The following is a 17,371-nucleotide window of genomic DNA, read 5'->3' on the forward strand; positions in this document are numbered from 1 at the left end:
TCTTATCATCGTTCCATCACTAACCCTATTGTTTTTCTTGACTCGGTTCTCAAAAATAAACAACCGTGTCTCGATCCAATAATTATTTGCTCGATGTTATTGCTTAGGATTTAGATCGAGATTTGGAATATAGATTCTGCATCTAATGGCCTTGACATTCTCAACGTCCCATGCAACATGACTACGTTACTTATTCGACTTTTTCTAGTTAGTTTTAAGATTGAAGTCTATTCTCACGAACCCACATAAGTCGTTTTAAACATGTTATGGTCCTTACTTAAAAGCTTAGCCCACACGAGCGTTGCGGGTCGAGTGAACGTTTCTAAAATTGGGGTGTAATTGTAAATAATTTTAAATTGGGCTACATTCATAATTATTTTTGGGTTAGATTTGCATATATGGAATTTGTTGGGCCAAACCATCAAATCTTGAACTTTTACTATGATTTTTCAGACCCTATTTTGTAGGGAAAATTACAGAGGAAAGAAGATAGCGGAGAGGTTAAAGAAACCGTAACCTCACGAATTGTTAGCTCCTGGAGCTTCAGCCACCCCTCTCTGCAGCGTCTCCGGCCACCCACCTGCTTCTCCGGGAACGCTACCCTCTCTCTGCCGCCTCAGGCGTCTGCGCAAATCCATCCTGTGAACGCCCACTTCGCGTTCTGCACCGCTCAAAACCCACGTACGAACAGTGTCCCACGTGCCGACGGGCTTGAGCCACCTTCTCCGGCGAACCACGAGCATTGACGGTGCGGCTTGCTTTCTGTTGCAGCGACGAGTACCCTGACGCTCGACCACCGGCGACGACTCTTTCAGCTGCGGTGTGGCGGTTTTGCAAACGCTCCTGCAATCCAGATCTGTAAACTCAATCTAGTTGTGTGTTTGGATTTGTGACTCACAACCTGATGGACCTTGAATTTGAACAACCATTGCCTGTGGATCTGTGAGTTCGAGTCGAGATCCAAGTTTTTTGTGGCAAGGATTAGTAGGTATCAGTTAATCTAAACTTTTTGAATTCGATTAGGTGTTCGAAATCTGTTTCTAATTATGGATCTCTTGGCATTTAGGTTCGGACGATTGGAATTAAGTTTAAGGCCGATTTTGGGTAAGAACTCGTCGGCAATTTCTCATTAGCCTGAAACCACACATCTTTTCTTTCAATTGAGTTTTGTTAATGGCGCTGTGGTCCTCATCATCGTCTCCGAAAGGGATTGTCGTGACATTTCCGGTGCTCTTACTCAGTGCCTTCGCTGTGATTCTCTTTTGCTTCTTCTTTATCTCCAATTTCTCCTCTTGTCCATGCCCTGTTTCTCCCCACATTGTTGTCTCCAGTATTGCTGCCGACGCCGGAGCCCAGATTCGTGATGGGGTTCTGACAAACAAAGAAGATGTTGATTGGGTGAAGGATCAGATCAAAGCTAATGGGTTGCAGATGCATGATAATGTGCTCCGAAAAGGCATCAACCCTCGCACTAGGGCTCAACAACTTGAAGATCTCAGACAGTGAGTAATATAACTAATGGCTCTTCCTCTCTTCTTAGTCAAACGAGATTAGATGAACTGAAAAACAAACTTAGTCTTGCACTTTGCACTAATTTGTGGTTGTTTATTGTCATTTGTGTTGAATATCTAGAATTGAGCCTCGATTCTTGATAAGAATTGTTCTTGGGCCATCCTAAGATTATTATAGATAGTTGCTTACCTGCGTTCCTCTGCGTTGTTAAGAATTGTTCTTGGGCCATCCTAAGATTGTTATCGAATCGATAAGAGCTAGAATTTTACTTCACATCATTTTGAAATATGAACAAAAAATGGATAGTTTCCATGATAATATATCAACTTCCTTGTATGCGCTGCATAGAAATCCTTCAAAGCTTTGTTGATTGATGTTTATGGATTTATTGGTCAAATTATTTCTTCTTTGATCTATTATAACTTTGGTATCTTTGTTTTTACTTGTTCATTGTTCGTACCATTATGGAATATGAATGGAAAGTCTGAACAATTTTTATGATAGTAATTCAAACTTGCTTGAATGTTCTGCCTAGAATGTCTATAATCCTTGAATAATTTCTTATGATTTACGTCGGCCAATTTACTTATTCGTTGATCTATTGCAACTTTGGTACATTTGCATCGCTGTGTGTTCATTGTTCAAGTAACATTGTTCCTCTTTGTATGTGTAATATGAATACTTTATCCATTATTGATGTAATTTGTAAAATTCATGATAGGTTCAAGGGTATATCACATTATGAGGGATCCGACGAACAGAACCGAACAGCACTGCCATGCCCTGGTGAGCTCCTGGTAGAAGAACACCATAGTAACTATGGTGAACCTTGGGCAGGCGGGCGAGATGTGTTTGAGTACCTAGCTGAGTTCTCTCATATAACGCCGGATGCACACGTTTTGGAGATTGGGTGTGGCACTCTACGAGTTGGCTTGCATTTCATACGATACCTTAAGCGTGGACATTACCATTGTCTTGAGAGGGATGAGCTCTCTATGATGGCTGCCTTTAGGTATGAGCTTCCATCTCAAGGTCTCTTAAGCAAGCGCCCATTAATTGTGAAAGGAGAGGACATGGACTTCAATAAGTTTGGCTCTGAAGTTCTTTATGATTTGATATATGCTAGTGCTGTGTTCCTTCATATGCCTGATAAGCTTGTCTGGGTTGGACTAGAGAGGCTTGCTAACAAATTAAAGCCATACGATGGACGAATCTTTGTGTCCCATAACATAAAGTTCTGTTCACGGTTGGGCGGGGAGGAATGTACAAAGCGTCTAATGAACTTAGGACTTGAGTATCTAGGAAAGCGCACACACGATAGTTTGCTTTTCAATCACTACGAGATCTGGTTCGAGTTCAGACGATCGAAGCCTTAGTAGTAGTAGTAGTAGTACTAGCATTCTCTTTGTATTGTCCGGACCGAGTTCCCAATATGTGAAAGATGAATATAGGAAGCTAAGCTATCAACCGTTCATATAGTTCGTATTGCTTGCTAGTCTTGGTGGATGAGAATGCCATTGACACTTTCAGCTCCTTGACTGGTTTTATGGAGAATCCAGGAGAAATTGGCCAACCCTTGAGCATGTTTGAGTAGCAACACATTTCATTTCATTGATCACTAGAAAGAAGAAAATGGCTTTTCCTTTGTATGGTGATTAGCTTGAAAAAGGAAAAGAGTGCCTTCTCTCTTCTCCTGTGTGCCTTTTTGTTGTATGTACTCTTTGTAATCTCTATTCAATAGCTTGGAGCTTCTTTTTTTGATCTACAAGCTTTAATCATGTCCAGTTCATTATTTTCATCTTCCAAACCATTTCATAAACCAATTGCTTACTCAGATTATACACGGTGTTTAGTTCTTGAACAGTTAGGGTTGTGTGTTTAGGTCTTTGAACAACAATGGTTAATGAATTTTTGAACTCTTACTTTTGTGTCTAAATGTTTAATAGGACTCTAAATTCTTAAGCTCGGGTCGATTAATGATGTTCTATCTAAAATCTTTTTCTGTATTTGTTTTATGACAAACGTTTATATCCGGATCTTTTGATAGTGTTATAACTTGTATGCAAATCTATTGATATTGTGTTATAACTTGTATGCAAATCTAATAAAACGGAACAAAATTGAAAAACATAATTACAAATGAATTGGAAGTAATCAACCTCCCCTTCCATCAAGTGTTGGAGCTTCATCTCTTTGGCTTAGAGGTGGGCAATAGTTGTTTGATTTTGTAGGTCATGAAGTCATTGTTGGCAAAAATATATCATTTTGTCTAGACTCGCTTAAAATTCATTAAGGCAACAATGACATTGGTTGGAGAGAAGAACGAAACCTTTTTTTATAAAGGTGTGGAAACCTCTTCGTAGCAGATGCGTTTTAAAAATCATGGGTTTATGCTATTACAAATGGTATTAAAGTCAAACACCGAGCAATGTGTCAGCGAGGAGGTAGAACCCTGAAGGGGGGGTGGACACGAGACAATGTGTCAAAAAGGACATTAGAGAGGGTGGATTAGGGGGTCTCACATCGACTAGAGAAAGGAACGAGTGTCTGCAAGGAGGCTAGGCCCAAAGGGAGATTGTGAAAGCCCACCTTGGTTGGTGAGAAATTTCGTTTTAACAAACGCGTTTTAAAAACCTTGAAGAAAAGTCGAAAGAGAAAGCCGAAAGAAGAGTCTACTAGCGATAGACTTGAACTATTATACAGAGGGAATATTATCCCAGTGCATTCATCCTTCGCTTTATATTTATATGACTGATTGTGAGTGAACTCTATTAAACCATCTAATGGTATGCTTTCCTCTTGCACCTTTAATATTTGTACACTCCAATTAAATGAACTGCTAGAAATCCTAGAAACCTTGATAAAGTCTTCATAGTCATGAGCTTGGGGTTAAGAGATAGCCTTCTTTAAGGTGAAGCATCCGTGGGCAGGGACCAAGAATCCACCAAGGCTTGGATAGGAAGCAATATGATCAAACTTTCCTACATTGCTATCAGCTTGCTAATCTCATTACAAATAAGACGAACCCATGAAGAAAAACTGCCAAAAAAGAACTAAATTGAAGTGAAAGGACGCACAAGGCGACGTCTCGTCGCAAACCCAGTTCATCACGTAACCGCGGCAAGTCTACGAAGGCCAATAACTCTGTGGGTTCCCTTCAATCTTCAAAGTTTCTTCACATTCCCATCTCTTTTCTTCATCTTCCCAGATCTTCTTCTGGGAAACCACTGCAGCATTTCGAGTTCATTCTAAAGCACAATTCGTTATACCATCCTTTGCTTGAGTTGCAAGATTAAATCGAGTTTTCAGGAGGGGGTTCTCTTAATCCTATGTGGGTTTCTTTAATAAGTCAGTAGGAGGTCGATTTTGGATTAGTTGAATCCTGGGTCAGCTTCAAAATCTCAAAATTCATCGACCCTTTTATTGGTCAATCCCGATAACATGGTTTCTTTATCGGGTTCGGTGTTCTTCCCATTAACAGTACCCGATTGTTCCTCTCGATCGCGTAAAGTAACTGTTCTTGATGCGCACAATTCGTTCTGTTTAAAGAAAAAGGATCGGAGAAGGGTTGTTTTTCGTAATTGCATTGCGCCTCCAACGTACTTAAAGAGTAATGGGTCACCTGCCGCCGTAAATTCCATTGTACATCTTTCACTTCTTGATTCATTTCTTTGTGTTCTTCTATTTGCTGCGTCCTGTGCATTTGAGAATTGTTCGTATGTCTGCAAACTCTATGATTTTCCTGTTTGATTGCTTCTGCTGTGCCCCTGATCGTCTTGGTCGTAGTTAATATCTGATTGTTCATAATGTTTCTTCATTTTATTGCCATTTTAGCTATCAATTTAAGCATCCATAATTAGCGACAAGGCGTATATACTTTCTAGCTTTGTTTACTTTCACTGTGCACTTGCGTTCAGTGAGTATCTTCATTTGTGTATTGTGGTTCATATTTAACAAGGATTATATTATCAGGACTCGTTTAGATCAGAACATATAAGCCCAGAAAATGAGGACAAGGATGAGTCTGATGTTCTTATTGAGTGTAGAAATGTCTACAAATCCTTTGGAGAAAAGCATATATTGAGAGGTGTGAACTTCAAGGTGATTCACATTTCTGCTTTTGTAGTTCATTTCCTTTTTCAGTTTTATGCAATTTCTTGGGATTTCTAAGGGCAAGTGTTCTGTGTACACTTCCATTACCATTTACATTTTGTGCTTATGTGAGATCCCACGTCGGTTGGAGAGGAGAACGACACATTCCTTATAAGGGCGTAGAAACCTCTCCCTAGAAGATGTGTTTTAAAAACCTTGAGGGGAAGCCCGAAAGGGAAAGCCTAAAGAAGACAATATCTGTTAGCGGTAGGCATGGGCTGTTACAAATGGTATAAGAGCCAGATACTGAGCGGTGTGCTAGTGAGGACGTTGGGCTTCCAAGGAGGGTGGATTGTGAGATCTCATATAGGTTGGATAGGAGAACAAAACATTCCTTCTAGGGGGAGGGAAGTCCTCCGTTTCTTTCAAAGGTGCTGACCCACTCGTAACAAGACAAGTACGTGTGTAGATAGGACGTTAAGGAAGACAACAAGGGCCGAGAGTAAACCGAAAGGCTTATTCTCTTCGTGTCCCGCTTCCATGAGGTTATGGTGGTTATGTTCAGCTACGCTGTATCTTGACATTTTTTCGAAAACTTTGATCGGGAGAAATGTCCTCCATTATCACTACAAATGAGAAATTTTCCGTTCAGTCTCCTTACCTCTACGTCAAGATTCTCACAGCTCTTCTATCAGCTAATCTCTTTGTTTTATATTTATTCATCTTTGTTCCTCTCCCATTTTTATGTGTATAGATTAGACATGGAGAAGCTGTGGGAGTAATTGGGCCTTCTGGTACTGGGAAGTCTACAATACTGAAGATCATTGCAGGTCTTCTTTCTCCAGACAAGGTACATTAATGACTGTCTTTGAGCATTTTCCAGATTTCCAGGTTTATACAGCTCTCCTCATTCGATTTCTGGTACCGTGAACAGGGAGAGGTATACATTCGAGGTAGAAAGCGAGCTGGTTTGATCGATGATGAGGAGCTATCTGGTATTCGAATTGGATTGGTTAGAATTTTCTCTAACTTAGTATATATTTAAACTATATTCGAGTTAGGCAGACACGTTGTGATGTCCCACATTGGTTGGGGAGGAGAACAAACCACCATTTATAAGAGTGTGGAAACCTTCCCCTAGCACACGCGTTTTAAAGCCTTGATGGGAAGCCCGAAAGGGAAAACCCAAAGAGAACAATATCTGCTAGCGGTGGATCTGGGTCGTTACAAATGGTATCAGAGCCAGACACCAGACGATGTGCCAGCCTTCTCGCTGTTCCCCGAAGGGGGGTAGATACGAGGCGGTGTGCCAGTAAGGACACTGGGCCCCAAAAGGGGTGGATTTCGGTGCGGTCCCACATCGATTAGAGGAAGGAAAGAGTACCAGCGAGGACGCTGGGCCCCGAAGGGGGGTGGATTGTGATGTCCCACTTTGGTTGGGGAGGAGAACAAACCACCATTTATAAGGGTGTGGAAACCTTCCCCTAGTAGACACGTTTTAAAGCCTTGAGGGGAAGCCCGAAAGGGAAAACCCAAAGAGGACAATATCTGCTAGCGGTGGATGTGGGTCATTACACACGTAAACTTTCATATTTAAATATCTAAACGAAGAACTAAAATATATTTATTGTAGCCCATCAACTTAAGCTTTCAGGTTCCATTGTAAATTTAAAAATTCTAGATTTGTATTCAATTCTTAACATGTTTCGTTCGTTCGTTCGTTCGTTCTTCTCTACCTATAGGTTTTTCAGAGTGCGGCGCTTTTTGACTCGTTAACTGTTCGGCAAAATGTTGGCTTCCTGTTGTAAGGAACTTATTTCTTAGAAAAAACAAGTCTTGCCACAATTTTCATTACATATATGTATTCAGTGCTGAAGGGTTCGTCTCATTTGTGTTCTTGTTTACTGCTTAGATATGAAAATTCAAGCTTGTCTGAAGAACAAATTTCAGCATTGGTAACTGAGAACTTAGCTGCTGTTGGGTTGAAGGTTTGACTGTCATTTGTTTATAAGATGATGCATACTTATAGCTTCCAAGTTCCCTTGGTGTTAAATTTCCTACTAAGATATAACTACATCTATCTATCGATGTAACGAGCTGACGTTTCTTGCTTACACATCCTCGAATATGTAGTATGTTTCGTTGTAGGAAGTGCTTCGAAACTTTCTGATATTTCATATTTTAACCTTTTGTTTTGTTAGGGAGTTGAGGATCGGTTACCTTCGGAATTATCAGGTGGAATGAAGAAACGAGTTGCTTTAGCTAGGTCTATAATATTTGATAACACGAGGAAAGAAGTTGAGCCAGAGGTATCTCGTTCATCTTCTGGCATTTTAAGTTCCTGGTGACATTAGATTTGATGTATTTTGTAACTGTCCAAACCCACTGCTAATAGATATTGTCTTCTTTGGGCTTTCCCTTTCGGACTGTCTCTCAAGGTTTTAAAACGCATCTGCTAGGGAGAGGTTTCCACACCCTTGTAAAGAATGTTTTGTTCCGCTCTCCAACTGATGTGGGATCTCACAATGGACTCCGAAGAGGTGGATTGTGAGATCCCACATCAATTGGAGAGAGGAACAAGTGCCAGTGAGGTTTTCACTCTTATAGAATGCGTCTGCTGGGGAGAGATTTCACTCCCTTATAAAGAATGTTTTGTTCCCCACTTCAACTGATGTGGGATCTCAGAGTGGGCCCGAAGAGGGGTGGATTGTGAGATCCCTAATCGATTGGAGAGAGGAACAAGTGCCAGTGAGGTTTTCGCCCCCTTATAAAATGCATCTCCTAGGCAGAGATTTCACTCCCTTATAAAAAATGGTTTGTTCCCCTCTCCAACCGATGTGGGATCTCACAATGGACCCCGAAAGGGGTGGATTGTGAGATTCCACATCGATTGGAGAGAAGAACGAATGCCAGCGAGGATGTTAGATCCCGAAAGAAGGTAGATTATGAGATCCCACATCGATTGGAGAGGGAAACAAAACATTCTTTATAAGGGTATGGAAACCTCTCCCTAACATACGTCTAGACGGGAAAGCCCAAAGAGGAGGATATCTACTGCGGTAGGCTTAAGCTGTTACAGATTTAGCGTTAATATTTAACGCGAGATGCAAGCTAGGAAGGAAGTATTATTGTTAATCCGACCGGTTTCATAAATCTCGAAGCATTTTCAAATGTGGTTCCTATATTATGTCTATGGTTGGTTCAAACTTAGATAGTGAAGTGGTAATCATATTATTCCGTTTGAAGTAAATGGCAACAAACTTGACTGTGATTACAATCAAACGTAATCAGGTGGTGTTGTATGATGAACCAACTGCTGGACTTGACCCAATTGCATCAACTGTTGTTGAAGATCTTATACGTTCTGTTCATATTAAGGGTGAGGATGCTAGTGGGAAGCCTGGGAACATTGCGTCCTATATTGTTGTCACCCACCAACATAGTACCATTAGGAGAGCTGTTGACAGGTTACAGTTTTAGCTGCTGTTTTACGACCTCTTGCTGCTGCTTATAAATGTAAATGATTTTGGTGGCGAATCCTTAAAAGAACAAAATTTGATGTTGTGTAGGTTAATATTTTTACATGAGGGAAAGGTTGTCTGGCAAGGAATGACTCATGAATTTACAACTTCTACTAATCCAATCGTTCAGCAGGTAATGACTCATGCTTTCACGTTCTATGTGTAATAGCTTAAATCCACCGCTACAGTTGGTATCAGAGCTATAAACATTGGGCGGTGTGCCAACGAGGATGTTGAGCCCCGAAAGGAGGTGGATTTTGAGATCCCACGTCGATTGAAGAGAGAAACAAGTGTCAGTGAAGACGCTAGGCCCCAAAACCCACCATTAGTAGATATTGTTCGTTTTGGCAAGTTACGTATCGTTGTTAGCCTCACGGTTTTAAAACACGTCTACTAGGGAAAGGTTGCCACACCCTTGTAAGGAATATTTTGTTCCTCTCTCCAACTGATGTGGGATCCCACAACCCACCTCCTTTGGGGGCTTAGCGTCCTCGCTCACGCTGTCTGATGTCTGACTCTGATACCAGTTGTAACAGCCCAAGCCCACTGCTAGCCGATATTAAAATATGTCTACTAAGGAGAGGTTTCCACACCCTTCCACACCCTTAAAGGGAATGCTCTATTTCCCTCTCCAATCGATGTGGGATCTCACATATAGCTCAAGGAGTTATGTATCTGAGTCTATTTTAATTCATACTATGTTCTTGTTTTCAGTTTGCGTCGGGAAGCTTGGATGGTCCGATTAAGTACTAGCAGATACACTAATGATCGTACACTCACCATTCCTAACTCTCAGGAGGTAAGAGAGCTTAGTTACAGGGAAGACAGATAGATAAGTTCTAATGGACCAATTCTACACAATGTTGTTTCCTATGCCTTTAGCATATATTCTGTAGCAGCAAATGCTAGAAGTTTAAATCATATGATATCATGTTGACATTGTTATTGTTTTGCTGGGATGAATCGATATTAACCAATAAAATTAAACGTTCAAAAATTTAGTTGACACTTCCAAGAATGAGGTCAGAGGTTCAAATATTTCATAAGTTGTAACGGCCCAAGCTCACCGCTAGCTGATATCTTTGGGCTTTCTCTTTCGAGCTTTCCCTCAAGATTTTTAAAACACGTATATTAGGGAGAGGTTTTCACACCCTTATAAAAATGTTTCGCTCTCCCTAACTGATGTGGGATCTCACAATCTACCGGCATCCTGTTGGTACTCATTCCTTTCTCTAATCAATGTAGAACCCTCTAATACACCCTCCCTTCAAGGCTCAGTATCTTTGTTGGCACATTGTCTCATGTTCACTCATCTTCTGGACTCAGCTTTTTCGCTGGCACATCGCCTAGTGTCTAGCTCTGATACCATTTGCCACGGTCCAAAACCACCATTAACTAATATTATCCTCTTTGAGTTTTTCCTTTTGGCCTTCCTCAAGATTTTTAAAACGCGTCTGCTAAGAAGAGATTTTCACACCCTTATAAAGAATGTTTCGTTCTCCTCTCCAACCGATGCAGGATCACACATAACGATCGTACTAAAAACTAAAAAGAACAGAAGAAAGAAGAATTGGGGTAAAAAAGATAGACAATATGTTCATTAACCTAGGATGATGCTAACTCTCAAGGTAAAAGGAATATACAAGAGAGCAATTCCTACACTTGATTAAGCTTTTGTGTGGAGAAAGTAGTTTCTTGCTCTAGCAGAACACAACAGGGAAACAGTACCTAAGTAGAAACTAACAAATGCACTCAAACAGAAAACCCAAACCGATATCGGCCCCTCCGATTCCGAATCTGAGATCTTCCCCGGAACAGTTGGATACCCAGTGGAACGACACCCTTCGCCCGAAGACTCCACACACAGTTCTGGATTCCCAGCAAATGCACCTGGGAACCGCTTGAATCCCTGCTTCTCTGAAACCAAACCCGAGAAGCAGTTATACGACAGATCGAGAAGAGTCAAATCCTCGAGTATGGATATATTTCCTGGGATTTCACCAGACAGATAATTGTGGGACAAATCTAAGGCTCTTACACTCTGCATGTTCTCTAACCCAGGAAGCTGTCCTTCAAGAGAGTTATATGATAAGTTCAAGTATTGCAGACCCTCTAGTGAAAATAGACCTTCCGGGATCGACCCGTGTAACAGATTATTCGACAAATCGATTCCAACAGCTGAAGACAGATCATAATTGAATCGTAATTCGCTACCGACATCTACAACGGTAGAAACTTTAAAATTCACAACTTTCTTTGCTGCGAATGGATCTTTCGATGGCCTACTAATGTCGCCGCTGTTAAAATTCGAGCATATGTTGAAGTTGACATCAGGTATGGAGCCAGAAAATTTGTTGCTTGAGAAGTCCATCAGCTGAATTACTTCAAATGCAAACAACCAACTGGGAAGGTTACCTATGAACTTGTTGCGAGCGAGGGAGAGATATCTCAGGTTCGACCATTTCGTTATCGCATCGTTCAAATTTCCCGACAGATTGTTGGAGCTGAAATCAACGATCTCCAACGATTTACATCCTGCCAAAGTCAGTGGTACTTCACCAGAAATCATGTTGTTGCTAATGTCTAATATCTTCAGACTATCCAATGCATCAAGCTCAGGTTGAATCTCACCAGAAAGATTATTGTTGTTGAGTATCAAAGCAAGTAATTGAAAGCATCCAACAATGTTCAACGGAATCGAGCCCGATAAGAAGTTATACGAGAGATCAATGACTTGGAGATATGTCAGATTCCCAATCCTTGCAGGAATTTCCCCGACAAGGAGATTGTGCGAAAGAAACAACGCCTGCAAACTTCTCAGTTCCGTGATCTTCGATGGAATTCCACCCGAAAATCGATTGTGAGACAAGTCAAGAAGAACAAGCCCTGATTTCTCTATCGTCTCCACGATCCTGCTCGGAAGAGGGCCATATATATCATTGTTACTCAAGTCCAACACGAGTAGCTGCTCCGAAAACAGGAGTCTAGGAGACATCTTGTAAGTTAAATGATTCGATGATAGATTCAACTGAACCAAAGCACGAAGCGATGCGATACACGTTGGCACGCCTCCAAAAATAGAATTGTTAGCCAAATTCAAAACTGTGAGTGACTGCTTGCAAGCTGAAAAACAAGGTAGCGTTCCAGAAAATCGATTCGACATGAGATTCAGCAAAACCAAAGGCTGCTGGAAATCGAACACATTTCCTTTCAAATAGTTATTTCGAAGATCCAAATACTTAAGGGACGTCGAGTTCGACAAACTCTCAGGCAGTTCACCACTAAAAGAATTGAAACCCAGATCAAGTTTCTGCAGCTTTGTTGAAAAGTTCCCAATCCAAGAAGGAATAGGACCCTTTAAGTATTGGTTCCCAACCAAAACAAGCTCTTCCAAGTTCTCTAGCTTCATCAATGTCTCAGGCACAACACCTTGAAACCGATTACCACTCAAATCAACAGTTCGAAGACGGATCAAATTACCGAAACACGTCGGTATTGAGCAAGAAAAGTTGTTCTGGGATAAAATCAGATGCTCAAGAAATGAAAGGTTACATAATCCAGGGTTAATTTGGCCAGACAAGTTCATATCAGAGAGTTTAATGGAAACCACTCTACCAGTCTTGTTTTCACAAGCGATTCCAGTCCAATCTGAACAGTTAGAACCAATCCAGCTTGATAAATTCTTATTTGGGTCTTGAATCGATGATTTGAACGCTAAAAGAGAGGCCCCATCTTGAGGGTTAAGGTCCACTGAGTGGGAAGGGTTTAAGCAAAGAATCACCAAGAATAAGAACAACAGAGCATGCCAATCAAGCGACTTAGAAGGAGAGAAAGAAGAAACCCATTTCTGGGCTGCTAATGAAGAACAAACCCAGAAAACCCTCATACAGGGAAACGGAATCGATTTACCAAAAACCCAGTTCCTGTTCATCACTGAGAAACGAACCAATTTCACTAGAACTCCAAAAACAGCCAGAAGAATCAATTTTAGTAAAACCCCATTTGCCTAAACAAGACCATCGATGAGATAATGGTACATAACACAGAACATAGAATGAGAAATAGAGACTTACGAGTGGAAATGAAGCGAGATAGGAAGCAGCGGCAGATGGGGGTTTTGTTTTTATGGGATTGTGGGTTATCGGAGGTCGCAGTAGAACAGAGATTCTCTCATTACATGTCTTCTTCGCCTTGTTTATGGAGAGAAAAAAGCAGAGCCATTAAAGGGGGAAAAGCGGAACTTCGACTAGGGACGGTAGAGATTTAAAGTGAAAAAGTGAGTGAGCTTGTTGGTCTGTGTGTCCACTCGATCCTTTTCCTTCTGACCCAAGTTTTGGACCCTCAAATGGCTAATTCTCTCCCGTTGGACGCGAGGAGAGACTACGAAGAAAACTACATTTAAATGAAAGTGATCTTATGATATGGTGTATCTTCTTTTTTTGTTGCTCAATCATAGAAACTTCATAGTTAAGGGTGCTTTTTATGTTGGTGACCTCCCGTTAATTTTCTTACGATATATGAGTGAGGACAAAACATGTTAGTGAGGTAGTTTTCGAGAAATGCAGAAGAATGAATCCTTGAGCTTTGATCAGTAATAATTTAGTCCTTACATTTTCGAATTTGTAACTATTTTTTCAGACTAAACCATCAAAAGATTCGTGATCAAAACATACGAATATAAATATCTTATCGTTTTAGGACATTGATGTTATACTGAATCTCAAAAGAATTTTAGTTCATAAGTGAATTGAATGGAATGAAAAGATTGTCATGATTATGAAATGAATGAAGATAATGACAATGATTATGAATACTTAGTTACAATGTCGTTAAACAAAAGAAGTTCTAGAAAAAAAATGGCGTCGAGCTCTATCTCTCATCTTTCTCCCTTGTCGTTCTCTCCCCTCTCAGAAATGAGACGAAGGGAAGCTCCTCCCTCGTCTCATATATGAAACGAGGTAATGGCGACAGTGACACTGACGGAGTCGTGTGTTGGTGGAGGCTAGCTACAATAATATAAGACTTACGAGACACCAAAATGCTATCAAATTCAAATATCAGTTCGCTCTGGTGGCACACAGCCATTGCTTTGGGGTCTCTAGATCATCACCTGTGGCCGTTGGAATGTGCCAACTTCCATTTTCACACTCCTGGAATAGATTCAACATTCATCAAATATCTAAAACACGAACGATGAATGTTCATATTTTAAAGATTTAGCACGTTAATCGTTGCACCTGAATGACAACTGAATAAGGCGGAGGCATGTGGAGTTTTAGTCCATCTTGCGATACCGACATTCGAATCTGCCAATCATTGGACGAAGTATTAAAACGACACTACTTTGAATCAATGAAGAAAATATGGGTTTGAACTTACCAATATATGGATTGATATTTAGACATGAACAACTAATTGAGAGAAAAATCACGGATATCACGAGTTATTAAGTATTTTATGAAACTTCTTAATAAAAATGTAACAGCCTAAATCCGCCGCTAGCATATATTATCCTCTTTAGGTCTTCTCTTTTGGGATTCCCCTCAAAGTTTTAAAAACACATCTGCTAGTGAGAGGTTTCCACGCCCTTATAAAGAATGTTTTGTTCTCCTCTCCAACCAACGTGGGATTTCACAATCCACCCCCCTTTGAGAGCCAGCGTCCTCACTGACACTTGTTCCCTTCTCCAATCGATATGGGACCCCCCAGTCCACCCCATTCGGGATCCAGCGTCCTTGCTGACACACCGCCTCGTGTCCACTCCCCCTTCGGGGCTGCTCCTCGCTGGCACATCTCCCGGTGTCTGGCTTTGATACCATTTGTAACGGCCCAAGCCCACCGCTAGGAGATATTATCCCATTTGGGCTTTCCCTTTCAGGCTTCCTCTCAAAGTTTTTAAACTACGTCTGTTACGGAAAGGTTTCCACACTTTTATAAACAATGTTTCGTTCTCTTCCCCGATCGATGTAGGATTTCACATCCCAAAAGTAATGAAAAATACCTGATGCTTTTCCTTCCATTGCGGGAAAAAGTTGTTGCCAAGCAATTGGAACAAGTGGTCTCTCATTTCATCGTTCGTCAGCAGAAAACATTTAAAGCGTACAGCAGCATATAGCCAGTACCTGTAGCACACACAGAATAGACTGGTTTGAATTCCTAGTAATCAGCATTCATAAAGGGTACTCAGCTTTCCAATGTCATGCACACAAACAAAGAACTTGAGCTCATACGGTTGGTGAAATGTAACCGTTCAAGCTCACCGCTAGTCCCATTACATATCACCGTCAGACTCACGATTTTAGAACACGTCTACTACGGAGAGGTTTCCACACCTTATAAGGAATGTTTAGTTTCCCTCTCCAACTGATGTGGGATCTCACAATCCACCCCCCTTAAGGACCCAACGTCCTCACTGACACACCACCCGGTATCTGGCTCTGATACCGCTTGTACCGCTCCAGACCCACCGTTAGTAGATATTGTCCGCTTTGTCCCATTACATATTGCCGTCAGACTCACTATTTTAAAACGCGTCTACTAGGAAGAGGCTTCCAGACCCTTACAAGGAATATTTCATTTTCCGCTCCAATCGATATGGGATCTCACAATCCACCCCCCTTGAGGGCCCAACGTTCTCGCTGCACATTGCCCAGTATCCGGCTCTGATACCGTTTGTAACAGCCCAGTCCCATCACTAGCAAATATTGTCCGCTTTGTCTCGTTAAGTATTGCTATTAGACTCACAATTTTAAAACATGTCTACTATGGAGAGGTTTCCACGTCCTTATAAGGAATGTTTAGTTTCCCTCTCCAACTAACGTAGGATCTCACAATCCACCCTCCTTGAAGACCCAACGTCCTCACTGACACACGGCCCGGTATTTGGCTCTAATACCGCTTGTAACACCCCAGGCCCACCGCTAGCAGATATTGTCCACTTTATCCCATTACATATTGCCCGTCAGACTCACGAAGAGGCTTCCACACCCTTATAAGGAATGTTTCGTTTTCCACTCCAACCGATATGGGATCTCACAATCCACCCCCCTTGAGGGTCCAACGTCCTCGCTGGCACACCGCCCAGTATCCGGCTTTGATACCGTTTGTAAACAGCCCAAGCTCACCACTAGCAAATATTGTCCACTTTGTCTCATTACGTATCACCATCAGACTCACAGTTTTAAAACGCGTCTATTATGGAAAGGTTTCCACTTCCTTATAAGAAATGTTTCGTTTCCCTCTCCTACCGATGTGAGATCTCACATAGATGTTTTCAAATATTAATTAAATAACGAGAAAGATGAATACCAGTCATCATTCGAGCCATGAGGGGTAGCATAGAGCGCACCACAATCTTTCCATGACTCTATTAATCTCTTGTTATTAGGATTCAGTGCAGGACCTCCAGTAACACGACTTCTATGTAAAATTATGAGTGGCATTCTCTTTGTAGGGCTCAGTTGACGCATTTGATATACAACCCTTTTGAGCTGCAATTAGAAGATAGTATATTTCAGTACCAATCACAATAAACACAGCATCAAAAGATATATCACCTGGATAAAGCTGAAATGATGTTGATTAATAAGACCAACGTTGGCACCATCAATTACAGCATCAAAAGGACCATGCCTTTCAAGCCACTCCTGAAGTATTTCACCTTCAAACTAGTCAGATTTTTGCCAACATAAATTAACATGTTACTTTTCTAAAGAAAAGATGTAAAACAGATAGAGAACCACTGTGGATTGACTAAGTGAACCATAAGAGCCATGGAAATAATAAAGGGCTTCGGATGGAATAGGTTTAAGCCGTGGTGGCCACCTGTAACGGCTCAAGCCCACCACTAGCCAATATTGTCATTTTTGGGTTTTCCCGGTTTTCCCTTTCGGGCTTTCCCTCAAGGTTTTTAAAACGCGTCTGCTAGGGAGAGGTTTCCACACCCTTATAAAGAATGTTTCGTTCTCCTCCCCAACCAATGTGAGATCTCACAATCCACCCCCCTTTGGGTCCCAGCATCCTTACTGGCACACTGCCACATGTCCACCCCCCTTCAGGGCTCAGTCTCCTCGCTGGCACATTGTTTGGTGTCTGGTTCTAATACCATTTGTAACAACCCAAGCCCACCGCTAGCAGATATTATCCTCTTTCGGCTTTCTCCTTCGGGCTTCCCCTCAAGGTTTGTAACAGCCCAAGCCTACCGCTCCCCAACTGATGTGGGATCTCACAATCTACCCCCCCCCCCC

At 41.5% G+C, this 17,371-nt stretch overlaps 4 protein-coding genes across 8 annotated transcripts in view; 2 read left to right on the top strand and 2 right to left on the bottom strand.

Annotated features, from left to right (window-relative positions):
* The first annotated feature begins 454 nt into the window (after positions 1-454).
* Positions 455-3,304, top strand: LOC111461742. Of its 2 annotated transcripts, none has more exons than XM_023105373.1 (3): positions 455-988; positions 1,067-1,502; positions 2,234-3,304. In XM_023105373.1, the coding sequence occupies exons 2-3, from the start codon at positions 1,174-1,176 to the stop codon at positions 2,886-2,888; spliced, it is 984 nt and encodes a 327-aa protein (XP_022961141.1). In that variant the 5' UTR covers positions 455-988; positions 1,067-1,173; the 3' UTR covers positions 2,889-3,304. The 2 variants fall into 2 exon arrangements, with proteins under 2 accessions (XP_022961141.1, XP_022961142.1); XM_023105374.1 differs by having other exon boundaries at positions 455-984.
* A 1,053-nt stretch (positions 3,305-4,357) lies between these two features.
* Positions 4,358-10,126, top strand: LOC111461473 (protein TRIGALACTOSYLDIACYLGLYCEROL 3, chloroplastic-like). 3 transcript variants are annotated; one of them, XM_023105002.1, is made up of 11 exons: positions 4,366-4,898; positions 4,933-5,154; positions 5,485-5,613; positions 6,359-6,454; positions 6,539-6,616; positions 7,347-7,408; positions 7,517-7,592; positions 7,806-7,913; positions 8,896-9,071; positions 9,174-9,258; positions 9,840-10,126. In XM_023105002.1, the coding sequence occupies exons 2-11, from the start codon at positions 4,954-4,956 to the stop codon at positions 9,876-9,878; spliced, it is 1,050 nt and encodes a 349-aa protein (XP_022960770.1). In that variant the 5' UTR covers positions 4,366-4,898; positions 4,933-4,953; the 3' UTR covers positions 9,879-10,126. The 3 variants fall into 3 exon arrangements, with proteins under 3 accessions (XP_022960771.1, XP_022960772.1, XP_022960770.1); XM_023105003.1 differs by having other exon boundaries at positions 4,358-5,142; XM_023105004.1 differs by lacking the exon at positions 5,485-5,613 and having other exon boundaries at positions 4,358-5,154.
* A 564-nt stretch (positions 10,127-10,690) lies between these two features.
* Positions 10,691-13,465, bottom strand: LOC111461471 (leucine-rich repeat receptor-like protein CLAVATA2). Of its 2 annotated transcripts, none has more exons than XM_023104999.1 (2): positions 13,199-13,465; positions 10,691-13,079 (listed from the first exon to the last, which is right to left on the bottom strand). In XM_023104999.1, exon 2 carries the CDS (start codon positions 13,054-13,056, stop codon positions 10,792-10,794), a length of 2,265 nt encoding a protein of 754 aa, XP_022960767.1. In that variant the 5' UTR covers positions 13,057-13,079; positions 13,199-13,465; the 3' UTR covers positions 10,691-10,791. The 2 variants fall into 2 exon arrangements, with proteins under 2 accessions (XP_022960767.1, XP_022960766.1); XM_023104998.1 differs by having other exon boundaries at positions 10,691-13,131; positions 13,199-13,464.
* A 389-nt stretch (positions 13,466-13,854) lies between these two features.
* Positions 13,855-17,371, bottom strand: part of LOC111461472 (proteinaceous RNase P 1, chloroplastic/mitochondrial-like) — a 7,657-nt gene continuing 4,140 nt past the window's right edge. Inside the window, exons 3-7 of the mRNA XM_023105000.1 lie at positions 16,682-16,771; positions 16,434-16,615; positions 15,127-15,247; positions 14,363-14,431; positions 13,855-14,275 (exon numbers count right to left, since the gene is read on the bottom strand). Of these exons, the coding sequence (XP_022960768.1) occupies positions 14,183-14,275; positions 14,363-14,431; positions 15,127-15,247; positions 16,434-16,615; positions 16,682-16,771 (555 nt within the window). The 3' untranslated portion in view covers positions 13,855-14,182. The remainder of the gene's footprint in view (positions 14,276-14,362; positions 14,432-15,126; positions 15,248-16,433; positions 16,616-16,681; positions 16,772-17,371) is intronic.

Source organism: Cucurbita moschata, unplaced genomic scaffold (assembly GCF_002738365.1).
Source record: "Cucurbita moschata cultivar Rifu unplaced genomic scaffold, Cmos_1.0 Cmo_Scf00025, whole genome shotgun sequence".
Classification (NCBI taxonomy): domain Eukaryota; kingdom Viridiplantae; phylum Streptophyta; class Magnoliopsida; order Cucurbitales; family Cucurbitaceae; genus Cucurbita; species Cucurbita moschata.